General features: G+C 36.4%; 1 protein-coding gene across 1 annotated transcript in view; it reads left to right on the top strand.

Annotated features, from left to right (window-relative positions):
- The window catches only part of KTN1 (kinectin 1), a 110,780-nt gene that overhangs the window by 27,215 nt on the left and 60,116 nt on the right, over positions 1-23,449 (top strand). The window contains 6 exon segments of the mRNA XM_044918208.1: positions 9,209-9,697; positions 9,699-9,762; positions 13,233-13,370; positions 14,795-14,965; positions 17,115-17,245; positions 22,489-22,605. Of these exon segments, the coding sequence (XP_044774143.1) occupies positions 9,239-9,697; positions 9,699-9,762; positions 13,233-13,370; positions 14,795-14,965; positions 17,115-17,245; positions 22,489-22,605 (1,080 nt within the window). The 5' untranslated portion in view covers positions 9,209-9,238.

The raw sequence follows: 23,449 nt of genomic DNA, 5'->3' as shown, positions 1-23,449 counted from the left end.
AAACCGTTGCCCTTCATTCTCCTGCATCATCAATTTTTCCCTTTCTACTGCATCACCTTTGTCAGCATATTAACATGCTGTAATTTCTTCTATTTTTAAAAATCACACTCTCAAGCTCATATTTCCTTCTAGCTTCCATTTCATTTTTCTCATCTCTTCATAGAAACTTCTCCAAAGAGTTGTTCACACTTGCTGGCATCCTTCTCACTTTTGGATTCATTTAAGTCAGGTTTTGATCACAACAACTCTACTGCTTTAGCCAAAATCACCACTGATGTCTGTGTTGCTAAATCCAACAGTCACTTTCTAGTTTTCATTGTACTTTATTACCAACGCCATTTGATAAATTTGATCCATCTCTCCTCCTTCATACACTATACATTTAGCCACCAGGGTAGTATGCTCTTGATTTTCGTTAATTGGCTTTAGGTATAATTCATGCGCTGAATACTCCTAAATTTGTATCTCCAGCTTGCATGTCTCACCTGTCACTCACTCTTTTGTTTAACTGTCTCCTGGACATCTCCACCTGTTTAAAACCTGTCTCCTGATCTTCAACCCCAATCATGTCCTTTCCACATTTCCCTCATCTCAGTAAAGGGCAATTCTGTTGTTTTTGGTGTAGTCTGAAATCTTTGGAGTTGACTTTGTCTTTGCTTGTTCTCTCACACCCCACATTTTAGTCCTCAGCAAATCATCTTGTCTCTGCCTTCAAAATGTATATAATTTGACAACTTCTTAATAGCCCCCATGCCACCAACTTGCTCTAATCAGTCATCTCTTGCTTCGGTTATTTCATTCATCTCCTAACAGTTTTCCCTGTTTTCAGCTTCCCCTACATCCTTTTCTACTCAGAACCTTCCACAAGTTTCCTATATTACTCAGAGTCCAAGCCATAGTCCTTACAGTTGCCTTTAAGAAACTGCATGATCTGTTTCACTGCCCCTGCTACCTTCAAATGATCTCTTTAACTTCCATCTTCTACTTTTTTTATTTTTTAAAGATTTTATTTATTTATTTGAGAGAGAGAATGAGAGAGAGAGAGCACACGAGAGGGGGGAGGGTCAGAGGGAGAAGCAGACCCCCTGCCGAGCAGGGAGCCCGATGCGGGACTCGATCCCAGGACTCCAGGATCATGACCCGAGCCGAAGGCAGTCGCTCAACCAACTGAGCCACCCAGGCGCCCCATCTTCTACTTTTTATCTTGTTTATTATACTTGAATTACACTGTCCTTACTGTTCTTGCTCGAATATGCCATGTATTTTCCTGTCTCCTTTACTGTAAATTAATTGCTGGCCTGTCTTCCCTTTAGTATAATTAGATGGCCATAAAAGGGCAGGGATTGTGGCTTTTTTTTTTTTTTTACCTTTTTTTTTTTTTTTCAGAAAACCCTAGAAAACAGTGCTGACATATAATTGGTGCTAAGTGTATGAATGAATGACAGCCTATTGTGGAAGACTGTATTTAAAAAGATATTTTCATAGGTATGATTTGAACTGGGATTTGAAGGATAAGTGAAGATTTCATACAAAGGACAAGGCAAAGTTTTTTAGATTTGATAGTAGGGAGGAGGTGAAATAGAAATTTTTTTGAAAAATGACGTTTTGGTTTCTTGATTTAGAACCTGTGGTAGCTTCTTACTGCTGATTTTGTCTCAGTTGACTGCTGATCTTTAGCTGGTTGTGCTTTATAAATTCTTCAAAATCATATCTAAAACTCCCAGACATGAATCTTGATCTTGGCAAGTGATTTTATCATTTATGGACTCTTCCAAGCTAGAAATGAAGAGTGTGTTAGTCTCCTCCCTCACTTTCACCGTGCTTTAAGAGTTGCTTTGTCCCTGTTAGTTGTTCCACCCAAGTGTCCCTGTCTGCATTGACTTAATTTGGCCTAGTGAAATAGTAATTTTAATTGGCTTCCTTGTATCTATGTTTTATGTATCTGTTGGATTTAAAACTTTAATTATATTTTTATTTGTAGATGTTCTAGTTGATTCATATCTACCCAGTTACTTTTGATAGTTTCAGTTCTTTGCTTATTTTTCCAATTCCCTCTTATTTATGTGTGCATGTTATAATCTATTGGTTCCGGTATCTTAAATTTTTAGGGATCTAATTCCTTACTTTGCTTTGTTGCCTGTTGCTCATGGTGGCTTATCTTGTGTTCTGTCATTTTGGATTATGAACTCCTATCTGGATGACGGTCTTTGGGTATCTTGAGGAGCCTTGCTTGAGAGAGCATTCTACCAGAGAGGGTGTGCATTTACTTTTAGCCACAGGCACTGTGGGCACCACCATCTTGGGGCCACTTAATTTTTTTGGCTTGGTATTCCAAGATCATGTGGGTTTTTTGGACCTTAAGAGCTTTGTAAGAAAAGACCCTTGGAGCCAAGGCAGAATAGAGACCAAAAGTCAAGACTCTCAATTTCATTTTAGTGCTTTATTATATTGCTATTCATTGGTCTTAAAATTTATTTTGGCTTAGGATATATCTGGACTGTAACATGCATACTGTATTTGAAAGGTTAGCACCAACACAATGCCTACTCTTATATTTTAGCAAGAGGAGTTCAGAAAATATTATAGATACTTCTGTTGTGGAATGGAAATCTGATTAAATGATACTTGTCCACCAATAATAGACTTTTTATCACTGTGCTTTCCATAAGCCATTTTTCATAAAAAGATTAACTTGTTTGTTATACTTGAATTTAAAAAATGTAAGATGTTATCATGGATTTCAAGGAAGGGAAGCATGGTCTGAGTAGTGGCATGTTTGGAATGCAGACTGTTTAGATTCAGTGCGATCAGGTTACAGATAGATCTCTTTTTTACTTATGAACAGTATTTTTACAAAGAACCTGTAATAAGAGCTTTCAGTTTAGGCTTCACAGCCACTTACAAAATTGTATCTATGTTGTATATCGAATAAAGCTCCTGTAAGCTACTCTGTGTGTCTCTATATATTTTAAAGATGTGTTCATTTAGTTGTGCAGACAGTATTGATTTATATAGGAACTTTTATGAAATTTAGTATTCCTGGGTTGAAAACTACCTTTCCCTCTATTGCTTTTTTACAGATGTGCCTGTTTACTAGTATGTTTGGTGTACATCAGTGGAAAAAAATTGACTTTCAGTTTGTTTGGATTTTAGCCTAAATTTTGTTATATTTTTCCTGATAGTTCTTTGAGTCATCCCAGTTAACATAACTTTATCAATTTTATCAACTTATCAACAGAAGAATTGATAAAATTAGGGTTGTTTTGGATGCTCTTTGCTTTAAATCTTTTTAGTTTAAAGAAAATGATGGCAGAAATGAGTAACTGAAATGCTATGGTAGGAAGAAAGTAGAATTTAAAATCTTTACTTGAAATTCAATAGTATACCTATCAAATTGTTTTAGTTTTCCCTTCTTAGAACATGTAACCAATTCCTTTTTATTTGTGTTTACTTAAACCTTTAAGAGTGTAATGTGCATTCAGGATGGTTATTTAAATTTCTGTTTTAATGTAGCAGAATTTAAAAAGTTGAACAGTTATGCAGGTGTTAGAGGCAGTTGAAAATCCACATTTAACTTGTCTGCTCCCAGATTTTAACTACTAATAGCCTGTTGTTGACTGGGAGTCTTCCTGATAACAGTTAACGTATTTCATGTAATATATGATTATATATTGTAGTCTTAAAGTAAGCTAAAGAAAATACTAAGATAATCATAAGGAAGAGAAAATACATTTACAGCACTGTGTTATATTTATTGATAGTGAAAGTTTATGTATTGAAAAATTGCTTGTAAGTGGACCTACACAGTTGAAAACTGTGTTGTTTGAGGGTCATCTGTACATTAAAAATATTTGTGATCTCTAAAAAATGATTCTCATTTTTCTGTATAATCTCAGGTTATATCTATATGTATATAATTGTGCTCAACATAAGTTTTAGCTTTTTGTTATTGTAATGTATTTTGCTGCATTACACTGTCTTAGTTATTTTAAATGGTGTGATTTTTAAAAAAAGATTTATTTTAGAGAGAGTGAGGGCAAGAACGCTAGGGGGAGGGGCAGAGGGAGAGGGAGAGTCTCAAGCAGACTCTGAGCTGAGCTTGGAGCCGGGCTCGATCTCACCACCCCGAGATCATGACCTGAGCAGAAACAAGAGTCTGATGCTCAATGGACTGTGCTACCCAGGCATCCCAAATGGTGTGATGTTTAAATGTGCGATGTTTCTGTAGATGTTCCACACTTAGATAATTTCATTGCTTTACCGTTATAAACAGTGATTCTATTATTATGTATATAGTTTTATCTTTTTTGATTAAGCGGTTTGGTTGAAATTATAATAATTGCTCCTAGATTTTTATATAATTTAAAATTTTAGGTTTTACATTATTAATATAAAAAGGTTGTTGGGTCTTCTGAGAATTTTTCAAGATTTAACTGAGTAAGCAGCTCAAGTTTTGCATGAACAAAATAAGTTATAAGAAGACCAGTAAGTGGAATCTTAAAATTATTTGATTAACATTCATAATACATACTCAGATGAAACACAGAGTCCTATGTACTCAGATGAAACAGAATTTTATATATTGTTTCTCCATTCTGTTAACTTTCTAAAAAAATTTTTAGGTCCTTTATTGGTACAGCTGGGATGAAAACTCTCATCTCTTTTTCTAGAGCAGGATTTTAAATGTGGGATTCATGTATACCCTTTAGGGAGTCCAGAAACCTTCTGTACACCTTAGCATGTTACACTTTTTTTTTTTTTAAGATTTTACTTACTTGTCAGAGAGAGAGAGCACAAGCAGGGGGGAGCGGCAGGTGGAGGGGGAAGCAGGCCCCCCGCGGAGCAAGGAGCCCCATGCGGGACTCGATCCCAGGACCCTGGGATCATGACCTGAGCCGAAGGCAGACGCTTAACCAACTGAGCCACCCAGGCGTCCCTACATTTTTGTTTTGAGGAAGTGGATTGGTCTTTGATCAGTTTTTTGAAGGATTTAAGTCTAAAAATATTAAAGCCACTGGTATGGAATATGGTTTGAGAATAGTTTGAGCTCCATTTCTTATTATCCCATGGATATCTCATTCCTGCTTTACTTGTCCACCACTGGCTGTTAATTACATTCAGATTGGAATCTGTTAAGGCTTAAGGTATGATTAGGTTCGAAGTTCATTAATATTACAAAGGGAATAATAGGGGAGAAATTATTAATGTTGGTAAATTTTGCTGTCATCTCAAAACCTGAGTTGCTACTTGTCTCTCCGTGTTTTATCAACTCAACAAACATTACATTGAGTTGCATATTGTGGACTGAGAAAATTTTAGCAACTTGATTCCTATCATCCTGAGCTAAATTAACTTTGTCTCAACTTCTCCTACCCCTTCCTTTTATTTTTCCATTGTCTTCCCCTGCCCCCACCTAAAATCTCTTCCTGCCTTTGCTCTTCTCTGTATTTTTCTGGATTTCATTCCCAGTGAAATGAAATTTTGGCTCTTTTCTGTCCTTAAATTACTTTTTTTTGTTTTAAGATTTATTTATTTGAAAGAGAGAATGTGTGGGTGCACGCACTTGAGGGAGGGTAGAGAGAGGGAGAGGATCTCATGCAGAGTCCCTGCTGAGCACAGACCCCTGTGCTGCTTGATCTCATGACCCTGAGATCATGACCTGAGCCAAATCCAAGAGGCACTCAACTGACTGAGTCACCCAGGCGTCCCTCTCCTTATATTACTCTTCTACCTCTGTATATAATGTGAAGTTTCTTATTATTTTTATTTTTTATTAGTTTATGATTGATATTATAGTACTTACTTGCCATTTTTTATTTTATTTTTTTAATATTTTTTTAAGATTTTATTTATTTATTTGACAGAGAGGGAACACAAGCGGGGAGTGGGAGAGGGAGAAGCAGGCTTCCCGCTGAGCAGGAAGCCCAATGCGGGGCTCGATCCCAGGGCCCTGGGATCATGACCTGAGCCGAAGGCAGACGCTTAACGACTGAGCCACCCAGGCGCCCCTGCCATTTTTTAAAATAAGCAAAGAATTAAACATTTTTATGAATTTCTTTTAAACAAAAAAGTATAAAACTAAAATAGTAAGGCAGGTTAGACTATACCCATGATTCTGGCACAACTCTTTAAAAAATCATCTTGATGTATCCTATTATACATAAAATGTCTTGGTCATACAAGTAAAATTATGATTTTGACTATTTAGCTTTATTGAATTTGACAAATTCTGGTTTTAAGTATTTACAGTTTTAATGGCAATATTTCATTGAGTTGATATTTGCTAATTGAACCCATTCTGATGTTGGATGTTTTATGTCTCTCTCAGTTTTTCGTATTATGTGTAATGTTGCTGTGAACATCTTTATATGTGCTTTTCCTTGCAAATGTCTTGGGTTAAAGAATCAAGATTATTGGATTAAAGAAAGGCAAGCATTTTCTTGACTTTAAATTTGTCTCGGTGTTCTGGTTAGGCTCCTGTAGATGTGGAAAGCAAGTTCAAGAGAAGGTGAATTGAATTGGGTGGAGGGAATCTACCGAAAATCCAAAAGTGGGAATCATAATTCTTCCAGGCTTATATGGGACCTGGAAAAGGAAATCAGAAAATCATCAGAACATTTGAGGAATGTGTGTTTCAGAGTTCTTGTGGTCTCATGGCTTCTCTTTTCCTTGAACGTTTGCTTCTTGCTCTGCTTGCTTTCCTTAGACCTAGGCTGCACATGGCTGCAGTTTGCTTTTCATCAAGGTCATTCTGACTTTGACTTGACCTTTTTTGTTTCAGCATCTATGGCTGCTGCTAAGTGCCTCTGCATCTTTTCTTCCCCAAATTAAAAATCGGACTACTGACTTGTCCTTTTTCTCCTCTCAACTCCCCAGCTAAGTTGGACAGGCTATGTGTAGCCTATGGGTGGTAATGTTAAAACAAACAAAAAACCAAAAATAGAGCATGGTCGCTGCTCCTTGAAAGCATTTCTGGTTGACCAGTAACACTTAGAGACACAGTAAAATATTTCTAATCGATTAAAGACCTGGAGAGTTCATGAATTATCAGGGAAGAACAATTCTGTATAAAGTTTCTTTTAGTATTTTGTTAGCGTGTGATTCCTGTTCCCCTTCAACTTGTTAAAACCTTGTCTAAGTAAGTCTAGGGTTGTGTTAATACCATTAAAAATTGCTTATGGAAGTATGAAATGTTAAATGCTATTTTATTTGATTGGATTTGGTTAGATTTGATTGTAGATTTGGTTGTAGATTTATTTATTTAACAGCACACAAACAGGGGGAGCAGCAGGCAGAGGGAGAAGCAGGCTCCCCACTAAGCAAGGAGCCCGATGTGGGACTCGATCCCAGGGCCCCGAGATCATGACCCGAGTCAAAGGCAGGCTCAGGCTTAACCAACTGAGCTACCCACGCGTCCCTACAAATGCTGTTTTAGTCATAAAGATCAAGAGTGTGCCTAATAAACAGTTTTGTTTTCAGGTTCCATTTCTGGCTATTTTCAGACTTCTGGTCATTGCTGGTGTAACTTGAAAAAAGTACCCACATTTTAAAATAAGATATAAGCAAACTGAAAGACAAACTAAATAATTTGCTTAAGTTTATTATGTTATCAATATAAGATTTCTAGGTCTGTCTTTCTTGGCAGTTAATAGAGACCACTGTGAATAGCTCTATTTTGTCTTGGAAAATTGTGGAGTCCTATTAAAATGGTTCTGGTGAAGTCTTATATTCATGAAATTCAGATTTATTCAACTTTAAAGCTGATGTTTTCTAAGGTCTCTAAAATCTTAGAATGATTCCTCTGTTTAGGTGGAATTTTGTTTCTCTAATCATTAACTGTTTTTGAGACTTCAGATGGATAATTCAAAAACTTAAAATTCTCAGATTCACTTATTTATACATTAAAAGTACAAAAGCTGAATTTAAGTAGCTTTATCTTAAGCATGTCCATGGGCTTAATTTCATCTGCATTCAATACCTTGCCTTTTTCCACAATAAATTTGATAAGAGTTACAAGATTATAAACCATATTTATGTGGCTTATACATATTCATAGGAATAAGGATAGCTAGAGTCTAAACATCAGAATCATTCTTACTTTGAGGTTTAATTTTAGCTGTAACTACCCTTCAGATGAGGGATTGTAGTGTCTATATTCAAGGCAGATCTGGATAATCACAGCATACCTTTATTTTCTGTAACTTTTGGGTTAATCTAAAAGTAAGATTTACTCTATTGATGAGGCAAGTCCTCTTTTATCTTTTAGCATTTGGGAAAGATTAGGATGGCCAGCTTTGTTTTTGCAGTATATACTTTGTTTGCAGTAAGGAGTACCATGAAAAAAATTGGAGAAAATAATCTAATTTGTAATTTATATTGATACCAAATGATACAGCCTAACATTTTGATTTTGACTTTATTGTATTTCTGTATTTGTGATGTATCCCATTACATCATGAGGCTGTTAGTCCCTGAAATGAAGGTGCTAGGATTTTGTGAATGGGCTTAAGGCTCTAAATGAAGGAATAAACCCCCTTCCCCCCCCCCCCCAATTAAAAGTATGATACTTTTAATGAATACCCAGTGTTTCAGTAATAGTTAATGCCTCTATTTCCACATATAGTTCTATTAGTTAACGTGTAGTAAAAGGAAGAAAGCTAAATACTAATAAAATGTCAAAAGTTGATATTTGGGGGAAAAAAGTAATGGATGTCTAGCTCTTTTCCTTCCATGAGGATCTTTTTTTTTTTTTTATTTTTAAAAAATTTTTTTTTAAAGATTTTATTTATCCATTTGACAGAGAGAGAGACAGCGAGATAGGGAATACAAGCAGGCGGAGTTGGAGAGGGAGAAGCAGGCTTCCCGCCGAGCAGGGAGCCCCACGGGGGACTCCATCCCAGGACCCTGGGATCGTGACCTGAGCCGAAGGCAGATGCTTAACCCACTGAGCCACCCAGGCGTCCCCCTCCCATGAGGATCTTTTCACATGATTTAAAAATAGAAGGATGTGTTACACTCTTTTTAGTTATTGCCACACATTTTTCTTTCATAGTGTATTTGAATTGTAGATGGCAAAATAATTGTGTGATTAACCTGCTTAGATTTGTACATCAAGTTAGATCTGAAATACTACTTGAAAGAGCAGAAATTTGCATGTTTAATTTTACAATACTGACTCAAGGTTGTTTTCTCCCCCCCCCCCATTTAGGTTTTATAGGATCACATTAACAAGAGCACCATGGAGTTTTATGAGTCAACATATTTTATTGTCCTTATTCCTTCAGTAGTTATTACAGTAATTTTCCTCTTCTTCTGGCTTTTCATGAAAGAAACATTATATGATGAAGTTCTTGCAAAGCAGAAAAGAGAACAAAAGCTTATTCCTACCAAAACAGATAAAAAGAAGGCAGAAAAGAAAAAGAATAAAAAGAAAGAAATCCAGAATGGGAACCTCCATGAATCTGATTCTGAGAGTGTACCCCGGGACTTTAAATTATCTGATGCCTTGGCTGTAGAAGATGAGCAAGTTGTACCTGTTCCACTGAATGTGGTTGAAACTTCAAGTAGTGTCAGAGAAAGAAAGAAGAAAGAAAAGAAACACAAGCCTGTAGTAGAAGAACAGGTCACCAAAGAAAGTGATGTGTCAAAGATTCCAGGCAAAAAAGTAGAACCTGTCCCAGTTACTAAACAGCCCACCCCCCCCCTCTGAAGCAGCTGCCTCAAAGAAGAAACCAGGACAGAAGAAGTCTAAAAATGGAAGCGGTATTGTAATCTATTTAACTATATTGTATGATTGTATTTGCTTTAATAACTTTAGAGCTTGAAATATAGATAGCTTGTTAGGTGTGTACACTGTATTAGAGACTAAGTTAGAAACCAAGAACATTGTCATTTCTACTGTATGTTTGCTTTCATTAACGTTAATTGCTGATAAAATAATTATTGATCATAAAACAGCATTTAAAACTAAACTTTATATTAGAAATATAGAAAAGACATTAAATGGAAATATATAAAATCCATCTGTTTTACTAAAACCACTAAGGATGTGTAAATATCAGCAGTTAGAAACTTATTTCAACCAATACTTTCTAATCAATGTGACAGGAATTAAAGATGAAAAGATAAATTAGATACTGTTTTTTGCCTTTGATTAATTTTGCAAACATTTATCATGTAGCTTTTTTTTTTTTTTACTAGGCATTATACTAGGTACTAGTACTACAGAGATGAAAATAGTGCATTTTTAAGCTGTAGACACATGAACATAGTTTTCATAAAATGTCTATTGTAATATATATATATTTTAATTAAGTAGCCTCCATCCCCATCATGGGGCTTGAACTCAAGACCCTGAGGTCAAGAGTCGCAACTGAGCCACCAGGTGCCCCTCTTATAAAATGTTTAGAATAATGATCTTGGTATGTCTAAACCAGTGTAGTAGTTCTAAGGTGGATCACTTAGAGGACGTAGTGCCTGAAATTAATCTTAGAGGCTACATAAATACTAGCTAGTTTTTTGGGTGGTAAGGGAGAGGGGTTAATAGATATAATGGAGGGATACCTGAGTGGCTCAGTGGGTTGAGCGTCCGACTCTTGATGTCAGCTCAGGTCTTGATCTCAGGGTTGTGAGTTTGAGTCCACGTTGGGCTCCACGCTGGCTGTGGAGCCTACTTAAAAAACAAGACAAAACAAACAGATGTAATGGAAAGCACATAAGAAGTGGTGTCATGATGTGTGAAACTGCAAACAGTTTGTATGAAAGGACTTGTGTTTACCATTAAGTTGTTTGTGTGTCTTTTGGAGTATTAAATTAGTTATATTGGATCTTAGATATTTGTTTGCCAGCTATGATCAAGGCATGGTACTAGAGAAATAAGAGTAAGCACCTCTGTTCTCCACCTTAGGGGGGGGGGGGGGAGAAGGACATGTAAGCCAGTAATAAAACGTAACTTGCATAAGAGATGTATGAAGTATAGAAGAAATGCAAGAAGCCTAAAGGACTACTACTTATGGGGACCAGGGATGAGAGCTTTACAGGGAGGCAGTGGCTGAGGTCTTCCAGAATGAGTCACTTCACCCAAGCAACTAGTGGATCTCATTCCATATTGGCAGAATATCATGTGGAAAGGCACAAAGAAGAATATAGTGTATTGTTGAACCATGAAATGTGAGGTTGTGAGTGGTAGGACACAAAGATGAAAAGATATGCAGGGGCTAGATCATGATGGTTTTTGTATATAGTGTTAAGGAGATGGGATGCTATAGCTTAGCCATTGTTGAAGATTTTCAAGCAGGTCCGTTTACATGGTCACATTTATATTTTTGAACTGTATCTTTGGCAGAACTTGAGGACAAGTTTTATGGGGCAATGTTTGATGTAGATAGACTAGTTAAGACATTATTTTCCACAGTTAAATTGGAGGATTGATATGGTGGTGGCAGAAGAAATAAAAAATAGATTAGAAGTTTGCCTGGCTGGCTCAGTCGGTAGAGCATCCAACTCCTGATCTCAGGGTCCTGCGTCCAAGCCCCACATTGGGCATGGAACCTACTTTGGAAAAAAAAAAAGAAAGAAAAGAAAGTAGATTAGAGGTCTACAAAGTAAAAACGACATAACTAATCTTATTAGATAAGGTATGGTGGATTAGGAGAACGCAGGATCAAAGCTAATTACCAAGTTCTAAGTTTTTCAGGGTTGGCATACTAAAATCTTTGAGCCAAATCTGGCCTGCTTCCTGTTTTTTGTGGCCCATGAGTCAAGAATAGTTGTTACATTTTAAGTGATTTGAAAAAAATTCAAAGAAGAATAATATTTTGCTAAATGTAGAAATTGTATGAAATTCAAACCTCTTTGTCCGTAAATAAAGTTTTTTTGAATGCAGCCACACTCATTCATTAACCTCTCTCTATGGCTGGCTTTCATACTGCAACAACAGATGAATAGTTTTGACAGAGTCTGTGTGGTCTGCAGAACCTAACCTATGTAATGTTTGGCCCTTTACAGAAAAAGTTTGCCAACTCCTGATTGGTAGATGGTTGGTAGCACTCAGATTGGGAATATTGGAGAGAGAGTGGATGTATATGGAGAGGAGAATGCATTCAGGTTGTTTCAGGTTCCTATGGGGGGCCACTTACATAGGGAGCAATTTAGGATGCAATAGGATATGTAAGCGCAGAGAGGTAAGGCTAGAATACAAATTCGGAAGCCTTAAGCATGACAGTAGTAATTGAAGTTACGGGTGTAAATAAGAGCATCCAAGGAAATCATTTAAATTAAAGACTCTACCCTGAGGAATGCCAGCATATGAGGTATTCTGTAGGAATAGCTCACAAAAGAGTCTGAAAAGGAATATTTCAAGTGTAAGAAAGAATTATGGGAGCTGATAGAGAATTTTCAATCTTATTTATTGTGGTAAAATAAACAATAACCACAATTTACCATTTTAACAGTTTTTAAGTGTATAGTTCTGTGGCATTAAGTACATTTACGTTCTCGTGCAACCATCAACACCAAGTTGTCTCAATAACTTTTTCATCTTTCCCAACAGAAACTCTGTACCCATTAACCAGTAATTCCCCTTTCCCCTCTCCCCCAGCCCCTGGCAACCACGATTCTGCTTTCTGTTTCTGTGAATTTGACTACTGTAGGTACTTCATATAAGTGAAATCATACATTATTTGTCCTTTTGTGACTGTCTTATTTCACTATGAAGAGGAGAGAATTTTAGGAGGTAGAGATCCAGTAGTATGGAATGCAAAATAGAAGTTAAAGAAGAATTAAAGGATATTGGTAGAACATAGCATTTGGGACACTAGGTTGCTGTGTAAATCCTTTCATGAATATAATGGAGGAGATAAAAATCAGGTATCACTTAGTTGATGGTAGAAAAGGAAGTACAGATCATTCTTTTGTCAATATAAGAAGGAAATGGGTGTGGGAAGCTAGGAATTACAGTGGTGGGAAGGGTTTTATTTTTTAAGGTGGTGGAGATTTGAAAATGCCCATAGGCTATGTAGATTAAGAGTAGCTGAGAAATGGGATGTAAAAGACGGAGCAAGTACTTAGAAATCTTGATGAAGTTAAAAACAGGTGTAACAGAGTAAGAAAGCTGGAATGGTGTTTTTAGAGAGTTTAAAAATTTGAAGGTAAAGCATTCTGGGAATTATTCATTAGTAATTGAATCTTCTGCTGTGTTTGCTATGATGACTTTTCGTTTATTTTCAATAAAGATGATCAGGATAAAAAGGTGGAAACTCTTCTGGCACCTTCAAAAAAGCAAGAATCATTACCCCTCCATCAAGAGACTAAACAAGAAAGTGGATCAGGAAAGAAGAAAGTTTCTTCAAAAAAGCAAAAGGCAGAAAACGGTGAAATGTGTAGATACGTATTTTATAAATACTAATTCTAGAAATGTATTTTAAAAATACTAGGACAAGGGCCCTAGAGACCTCGTATGCTCTTTAATTCCCAGCTTAATGTATACTATAACTATAACAACTGTTAATGCTAATGCAAGTCCAGGGATATCTTGAGCCTTGGGGTTTCGCAGTGCTTTGACAGATGGCCATGGTCTAAGTTTGTGATGAAGAAGTTTATCTGAAATTTAAAAAGGACAAAGCATTTATTAAATATTCTCATTCTTAACTGAGTTTTGGAAGTAATGTAAATAGCACACAAATTATAGAAGAAAAGTATTCCTGAAACATTTGTACTTTTAAATATCACTTAAAGATTTTGCTGGAGGACATTGGCTAGATCTGTCATTACTCTATATTCCCAATTATTTCCTCAGCATAGTTTGTATGTATATATCAGAAGCATCCAGTTAACAGTGATGGAGCAATTTTTATGTGTTCAGAATTGTCTAGGGAAAGCAGTTATGAAATGAATGTAGATTAAATGGTGATATTCAAATAATATTGGGCTGTGGTATCAACTAGTGCTAGAAAATAGTACAATTGGAAAGGGAAAAGATGAAATTCTGTTATTTGTATTAAAATTATGACGTATCTAGGAACTAGGTATAGAAAAGTATTACCCACAAATATTTGATGATCTTAAATATTTATTAAAATTTTAAATAAAAAAACTATATGCCCAAAAGTTTTTTTAAAAAAGAAGAGAGATTTCCATATGTGTATGGAAATTTATGTCTCTAGTCAGCAGACATCAGACTTTAGTGTTCAAACTCTTAAAGTTCTTCCCATTAAAATTGGGAACAAAGTGTGAGGAGGCTTCCTACCTCCACTCTTAATGTTGTTTTGCAAATTTTAACCATTTTAGTAAGATGTGCCATGGAAATTACAGGCATAACTTTTAGAAATGAGATGATATCTGCAAGGAACAATGCCTGATTTTTGTACCTGTAAAGTGACTCAATTAAAAAACTAGCATTTGCAGTAAGAATTCAGTAAAGTACCAGCATAAATACAGATTAATAGTTTTCCTTGGGCACCAATTAAATGTGAATGGATTTTTAGTTAAAACAGGAAGAAGTGACTAACTAAAATGTAAAGGATGTAGAAGAAATCTTCAGATACTATTAAAGAGGAGATAGGCCAACACACTTTTAGTTAAATGATGTACTGTAAAATACTATTGAACTCTGGTACTGCTTTAATTAGAGTGGTTTGACTTGTTAAGTGATAAAATAGGAATTTAAAGCCAAGTTGGTGTTAGATATTTGAAAATAACTGCATTTATCATTAAATTTCAATGTGTGTGCTTGTTATTAATTACTCCATTATATAAAGCCCTGAGTAATTATAATTTTGTTGAATTTAAATTGCAGTCTTGGTAGATGAACCCCTTATTCACGCAACTACTTATATTCCTTTGATGGATAATGCTGATTCAAATTCTGTGTTGGATAAGAGAGAGGTTATTGATCTAATTAAACCTGACCAAGTAGAAGGAATCCAGAAAACGGGGGCTAAAAAATTGAAGACTGAAACTGACAAAGGTAACACATGGCATGCAACCGTTTGTTGTATTGAAGAAACACATTTTTGAGTTCTGGTGGAGTCAAGTAAATTTTGTCATAGAAACAATGAGTTGTAAAAGAATAATAGAATCTTTGTAGTGAAAGGCTTATTGGTAGTTTTCTAGTCCAGTCTGCTAAGTTCTGTAGAGCTGGCCCCTTGAATTTGACTTGCCCGAGATCTCACAGTTATTTTGCTCTCTGGTGATTTTTCTTTTTTTTTCTCTTCGACTGTTGTCTCTTGTGAGGTTTCTATGCTAATTCACAACCACCTTTTATTATTACCTTTTTTTTAAGAGCAGCGGTAGCTTCACAGCATAATTGAGTGGAAAGTACAGAGAATTCCCATATACCCCTTGTCCTCATGCATGCACACATCTGATTTTTTTTTTTAAAGATTTTATTTATTTGACAGTGAGAGAGACAGCGAGAGAGGGAACACAAGCAGCGGGAGTGGGAGAGGGAGAAGCAGGCTTCCCGCGGAGCAGGAAGCCCGATGCGGGGGCTCGATCCCAGGACCCTGGGATCATGACCTGAGCCGAAGGCAGACGCTTAACGACTGAGCCACCCAGGCGCCCCCACATCTGATTTTTTAAACTGACATGTTACTGAATTATTAGACTTCTTTGGGTCTAATGGATTGCAGTTACTTTTTTTTTTTTTTTAATTCTTATGTTAATCCCCATACATTACATCATTAGTTTTAGATGTAGTGTTCCATGATTCATTGTTTGTGCATAACACCCAGTGCTCCATGCAGAATGTGCCCTCCTCAATACCCATTACCAGGCTAACCCATCCTCCCACCCCCCCTCCCCTCTAGAACCCTCAGTTTGTTTTTCAGAGTCCATCGTCTCTCATGGTTCGTCTACCCCTCCTATTTCCCCTGCTTCATTCTTCCCCTCCTGCTACCTTCTTCTTCTTCTTTTTTTTTTTCTTAACATATATTGCATTATTAGTTTCAGAGGTACAGATCTGAGATTCAACAGTCTTGCACAATTCACAGTGCTTACCAGAGCACATACCCTCCCCAGTGTCTATCACCCAGTCACCCCATCCCTCCCACCCCACCCCCCACTCCAGCAACCCTCAGTTTGTTTCCTGCGATTAAGAATTCCTCATATCAGTGAGGTCATATGATGCAGTTACTTTTTAAGAAGAGGAAGTTTGTGCTTGATATTAAGAAGCTCCCCGGGGAAATTGGGTGAATTGGGATGCTTGATGCATAGATTTTTTAATTTTTATTTATTTTTTTAAAAAGATTTTATTTATTTATTTGAGAGAGAGACACACAGCGAGAGAGGGAACACAAGCAGGGGGAGTGGGAGAGGGAGAAGCAGGCCTCCTGCCGAGTAGGGAGCCCGATACGGGGCTTGATCCCAGGACTCTGAGATCATGACCTGAGCAGAAGGCAGACGCTTAACGACTGAGCCACCCAGGCACCCCGATGCATGGATTTTTTTTTAAATGTCAAGATTGTTTGTATTTATTTGATATTTATAAAATCAGATTTCCTTTTTATAATTATCTTTGTGGTTATTTTTTCATCTGTAAAATTTGATTTATATATCATGAGTATTAAGGTTGAATGAGAAGATTTGTGACCATATCTGGTATAGATACTAGCATTCTTGACATTTGAATGTTTTTAAAGTGAGGGCATACTGGCACTTTAAAGTATTCCACAATTTGACCAAGTTTTTAGTTAATGTAATTATTCCATAGTATATTAAAGATGATGAACACTTTTTTCTCTCTTGACTGGAACATTTTTATTGTTTCACCTGAAATGTAAATCTGTTTTCTCTTGGTTATTGACTTTTTGGGTCAAGAATTCTTTTTTTTTGTTTGTTTGTTTTTTTAAAGATTTTATTTATTTATTTGACAGAGAAAGACACAGCGAGAGAGGGAACACAAATGGGGAGTGGGAGAGGGAGAAGCAGACTCCCTGCCAAGCAGGGAGCCCGATGCGGGACTCGATCCAGGGACTCCAGGATCATGACCTGAGCCAAAGGCAGTCGCTTAACCAACTGAGCCACCCAGGCGCCTGGGTCAAGAATTCTTGATGCTTACCTTTGCTGAAGTTATTACTTGTGTTTCTTAAATGCCAACTCTTTATTTTTTTTTAAAGAAAATGCTGAAGTGAAATTTAAAGATTTTCTTCTGTCCTTGAAGACTATGATGTTTTCTGAAGATGAGGCCCTTTGTGTTGTAGACCTGCTAAAGGAGAAGTCTGGTGTGATACAGGATGCTTTAAAGAGGGTAAGCATATTTTTGATTATGGGCGTATTTGGGAACAGTGATTAGAAGTTCATCAAACAAGGAGTGCCTGAGTGTCTCAGCTGGTTAGGTGTCCAACTCTTGATTTTGGCTCAGGTCATGATCTTGGGGTTGTAAGATCAAGCCCCGTGCTGGGCGTGGAGCTTGCTTGAGAATCTCTCTCTTCCTCTACCCCTCCTTCACTGCCCGCACTCTCAAAAAAAAAGAAAAAAGTTCACTGAACAAGATTTTTGCTAGAGGAATAAAATCACATTACCATTATTCATACTCCAAAGCACATAGTCACATTTAATTCTGGAATGGCTTCAGAAGTTATTTCTTATATCCATACTAATCAGTACACTTATTTAGTCAGGTGTCTGAGTCATCTGATATTTTGACAAAAGTGAAATGCTTATGATAAGTAAGATGATTTATAGGACATTTGGCATTTAACCTTGCTTTGCTCTGCTTGGAAGTATTGAAGGCAAAGTCAGGTGATTTCTGGATAGACTATATGGAATGTTTCTGTGACTCAATATAGCACACTTCAAAGAACCTGGGAATCTGTGTGTGTGTGTGTGTGTGCGTGTGTATGTATGTGTGAGAGAGAGAGATCATCCTTCTAAAATAAGTGATTTGTATGGTAGAGTTAACTGCTGTGACTGACTAAAATTTGTAAAAAAAAAAAAAACAAAAAAAAAAACCCCAAAACAAAAAACAAACAAAACACCACCCCCTCCCCCGCCAGAACAAAAGACAATCCATGGAGTTAAAATTTAATTTCTCATGGGTCATGCTCACTATATTATCATGTATACTATGTCATACTGGGAAAGGTGACAAGTTTTCAGATGTTACTTGTGTGCGATAAGATGACATGGTATCTGATATTCAATATTAGATGCTGGACTTAATTGTTATTCTAAACACACACATACACACACTAACACACACACACACACCTAACCACTCACCTGCTTTAAAACCACAAGTGGCTTCCATTTTTTCTTCACTCCAAGCCATCCCCCTCACCTGATTACCTCCAGTAGTCTCCTAGTTGATGTGTCTGTATCATTTCCTCATATAAGGCTAATTGAATTCCCAGTCTAAATTGTTCATCTGCTATTCTTTCTCCTAACTATGTGGACTTTCTTGTCATAGCATTTATCATAGCATATTAAGTCTGTCTATACTTCCGAGGATCTATTGACAATGTGTTTTACCACTCTGGCATTTTATAATGTAGTATGCTTGTTGGACGGTCTCCACATGGTGCCAGCAATGGCCCAGAGTAAACAAGGTATTCCAGGGTTAATCAGGGTACGTGTGGTAACTGCGTGTGACTTTGGATACAAAATCAGATTATTCTGTTGCAAGAAGCTTTCTTGAAATTCTTAATTGAAGAATTTGCACTTTGGTTTACTTTAATTGGGTAAGTGTGTATCTTAAAAGTGTTCTTAGTTATTTGTGGGGATAAGGGAAAAGCCTCCAGTTGAAGTTACTATGCCTGATGTTTGAAATTACTGCTTTTTAAAATTGAAAATAATTGCTTTAAGTGTCCTCATCTGAGGATGTTGGTGGTGATTTATGCGGGCAAGAGTAATTATTTTATTGTCTGAGGGATAGCTTTGAACTCTAGAGACTAGGTGGTAAATGAACCTCCCCTTGACAGCTGTTTTAGGCAGGCCAAGGAGGAAGTCGGGTACTCTTAAAGATAGTGTTTTGAAATAGAGTATTTTGCAACTTCACATTTTTCTCCATCTTTGGAACTGGGCTTTCTTTTAAAATTTTATTGTTCTGGGTTTCTCATGGAGTGGTTCTTTTCTCATCTGCAGGGACTCAGTATCTTTGGTAGGTCCTCTGTATCTGCAAAAGTAAGTTTAGTTTCCCCTTTTCCTGTCATAGAAACTGTCTTGGTCAGACCTTTTAATAGATGGCAAGGTTCCAGGTATAAATAAATCCCCACACCTAATAAAGATTGCTCCAGGTAAGGGTGAAGATAAGTGCAGGAGCACCAACATAGGATGGAGATACAGGAGTTAGAGGACTTGCTGACCAGTTAGATACGGTAGCTGAAGAAGAGTCTAGAATGAATGCTTGTTCTTGCTCTTGAGTAACTGGACAGATTGTGGTGACAGCGGTATTTATGAACACTTTGCTGAGGAGGAGAGAGTAGAGGATTGTGAAAATTTTTAGGAGGTTGTTTTAGGCATCCTTTGGATCATTTAAGTGGGTATATTCATTTCACAGTTGAATATATGTTTCTCTGGAGTTGAAAAAAGATCACTTAGGGTGTGACTTAGGAAAGTAATCTGCTATCACCAATACACATGGTAAATGTGTATTAGACCAGAGAGGATGTGGGGAGTGCTAAGAAAGTTCAAGAATGAGCCCTGAGAAACACCAACATTTAAAGGGCGGGGAAAGCCACCACAAAAGGATACTGAAGAGGAGGAGAAACACCAGGAGACAGTGGAATCACAGATGCTTAAGGAGGGTAGAGAGTTCAGGGGTGAGGGGAAAAGGCAATAATGACATGCTTTAGAGAGATTAAGGAGGATTAGGATGGAAAAATTGGATTTGATATCCCCAGTGAAAGCAGTTTCATTGGAGTATTGGACTGTAAGTAAGTATTGAATAAATAGGAAAGGTGACTGTGTGTCCAGTTTGAATAACCTTAGATGGGAAGAGGAGAATAAACGCTAAAGGGGTTGCGTAGTTGAAGAGGAGATTTTATGTTGTGTGCATGTGTGCACGCATGTGCCTTTATCTTTAAACTACGAGCCATTTGTGTTTTATATTAGACCTAGGTTAATATAGTGGGTTCTAGAGTCAGATTTCCTGGATTCAAATCTGAGTTCTGCCACATTGGGATTTATTTGGCCTTAGGTAAGTGACTTAACCCCAGTGCCTCAGTTTCCTTATTTCCCAAATGGGAATGATAATCAGGTTTTGAAAGTTAAATGAAATAATATACAGTGGGTGCTCAGCGTTCCTAGCATAGAGTAATTGCTCAAAAATGTTTGAGCATATGGTGATCCTTTTGCAATAAGAATATATTTGATATTTTAGTTGATTATTAATTTCTTAGTGTTGGCCTTTAAATACACTTGCCTCAATTATATGATTTTTTTTCAACTTTATTAACTCTTGACTCTATGCTATATCACAAGAGGAAGTCTGCCTACTTAAATTTTTTCCTACACTTTCTCCTTTTTGCCTCTCAGCTTTTGTTAATTATAGCATTTGTTTATCAGATACTTAGAATATTTAATATTTTGTGAATGTAATTTTCATGTTTGTTTTAGTCATAATTTTACGGGTTAATGGTGGGTTTAAAGCTTGATAACTGTTCTTTTGTCATAGTCTCTGTATTCATCTCTTGGTTGGCTAAAGTTATTTTTCCTGGAATTTCTTCAAGAAGGGCTCATAGGAACTATATTTCCTTAAAATGCTTTTTTATTATATTTGAATGATAATTTGGTGGGGTATAATATTTCTGGGTTTCACTTTCTTGAGAATTTTTCATGCTTGCTTTACCATTCCCTACTCATATAGCTGGATAGAGGTCTGAGACCACACTGAATTTTGCACTCTTCTCATGTATTTTTGTCAGACTATACTCTCAGAATAAAAACATCTTTTGGGCAATCTACCCAAGTATTTATTATTTATTGGACTTTTCCAGTGTCCACCCTACTGTACAAACATCAAGGGATTCAGCTTCTTTTAAGTTCAGTAAATTTAATATGGTTTTGGCCTTGACTCCTGTGTCCTCCCTCAGTATTTCTTTGGATAAAGCATGTCTTTTCAATCATGAGATTTGTCCTTTAGCATAATTGAAATAATGGGTATCGATTACACATATCTTTGCCTATTGTCTTTATCTTTCACATTTTAATCCTAAAAAAAAAAAAAAAAGCTTTTGGTTTATTTCTCTTTCTTAATTACTTTTCTCCATCCTGGACTCTCTGTCTCTTACTGTAGTTCAGCAGTGTGTCTTTTTCTGTTCTCTGCTTCTAACTGGATTGTATTTCTGAGGTGGTGTTGCTTTTACTTCCACTTCGGGTTTTGCCAGCTCATATTTCATCTCCTTCTCTGGTCTTTTCTTTGAGCTTATCTTTTCTCGTGAGCTCTGTTCTTTGCTCTTGTTTTTCCAGAAATGACTGCTGTAAGATTTTTAAAAATCATGGCGATATTTTTTAACACAGTTTTGTCTTTTGTTTTACAGTCCTTTTTTGGTGACTTTTTCTTCACTTGTCATTTATTTTTGTTATTTTCCTTCCTTTTTTCATGTGTCTTGCATGGACCCTGTTTTCTTTTCTTTTTTTTTTCCCCCAAAGATTTTATTTATTTATTTGACAGAGAGTTCAGAGGGAGAAGCAGGCCCCCTGCTGAGCAGGGAGCCCAATGTGGGGCTGGATCCCCGGACCCTGGGATCAAGTCCTGCATCGGGCTCCCTGCTCAGTGGGGACTCTGCTTCTCCCTCTCCCTCTGCTGCTTCCCTTGCTTGTGCTCTCTCGCTTTCTCTCTCTGCCAAATAAATAAATAAAATCTTAAAAAAAAAAAAGACTTCACTATGGAGTCTCACTATAGAGAATTTCTTTCGACTCTTCCTAACTAGCTGCTCTCTTTGTAAAGTTTGTATGATTTCTTCTTTCTTGCTTCTTGAGCTTTCCTTCCAAGAAGATTCCTACCTTCTTTGTTCCTGATGTCAAGTGGAAGATTGTTGGATTTTCCTTTCAGGATATGCCGGTTAATTTCAGAGAATTAGGCACTGGGGTACTTCTATAGTCTAGTATATTTTGACAGGGTTGTCAAGCACTTGTATTTGATCTCCACTACTTTTGGCAGTCTTTTCTGATGTTATGTTTTGATATTACAGATGATTGTTTCATTTTGGTTGTTTGCATTTTGGCTTCATATTCCTCTTTTGATCTTTTTAGGAGGAGGAGGAGGAGATTGCTATCTTGACTCTGGGTTTAAAACTGGAGTCTTAGAATTCTTTGTAAAAAATTTATTTATTGGTTGATATGTGTCCTATTGTATGCATCAGAATATAGAATGATACAGTGACTTTCATGAATGATATTTCACTGACTAGTACTTGACCATGATTCTACTTTATATATAATTGTGAACTCTGCATTGGTAAGAACACTTGATATTAGATATTTCATTTTCATAATTTTCATTAGCTCATGTTAACTCTTACTAATTCTGTATTGATTTCCCAATTGTAGTCAAGTAAAGGAGAATTGACTGCAGTTGTACATCAGCTTCAAGAAAAAGACAAGTTACTTGCTGCTGTGAAGGAAGATGCTGCTGCTATTAAGGATCGGTGTAAGCAGTTAACTCAGGTGAAGACATTCTTGTATTTAAGGGATATATGTTCTGAATCAGAAGCAGTGAAGGATTTCGGAAATTGTCTGTAATTATAGATTTAATTATTTGTATACCAAATTTATACCCAGTAAAAGTCACTTTCTTATAGTATTGTGGTGGTGGTGTCTCACTTTTTCATGTTATAGCCTACAATTGAATTACAGTTGAATTTAAAATAACAGTGCTCCTAAATATATTAATTTCAAATAACAGAAGCATTTGGGCATTGGGGGCATGTTTCACTTGTATCTGACCTAGAATTAGTCTCTAAGGAAGCACAGAACTAGGTGTGATCTTGTTTAAATCCAATAAGATAAATGTGGAACTCTTAATAGGTAATTTTATTTATAAAGGGTCTTGTGACATTTATAATTTTTAATCAGTGAAGTTCTTCAAACCCCGGAAATTTTACTCTGAGAGGTAAAAACAAACAAAAAACCTTTAAAAAATTATGTAAAAATCATGTTAAATGATAAAAATTTCTAATTAGAAAATAAATCAGTCCTGGGGATATAATGTACAGCCTGGTAACTATAGTTAGTAATACTGTGTTATATATTTGAAAGTTGCTAAGAAAGTATATCTTAAAAGTTCTCAATCATGAGAAAAAAAATTGTAACTATAGTGGTGATGTTAACTAGACTTATTATGGTGATCCTTTTGCAATATATATAAATATCGAGCCATGTTGTATACCTGAAACTTATATAATGTTCTATGTCAATTATATCTCCAAAAAAATTATGTAGACTGAGAACGTAATTGAAATTCTATGGAAAATGTGGTCTTATTCTTCTTGGGGTACTTGTTTCTCCTTTT

The sequence above is a fragment of the Neomonachus schauinslandi genome, chromosome 9, assembly GCF_002201575.2.
Source record: "Neomonachus schauinslandi chromosome 9, ASM220157v2, whole genome shotgun sequence".
Classification (NCBI taxonomy): Eukaryota; Metazoa; Chordata; class Mammalia; order Carnivora; family Phocidae; genus Neomonachus; species Neomonachus schauinslandi.
The sequence above is the reverse complement of the archived record's forward strand: the minus strand, read 5'-3'. Positions and strand labels throughout refer to the sequence as shown.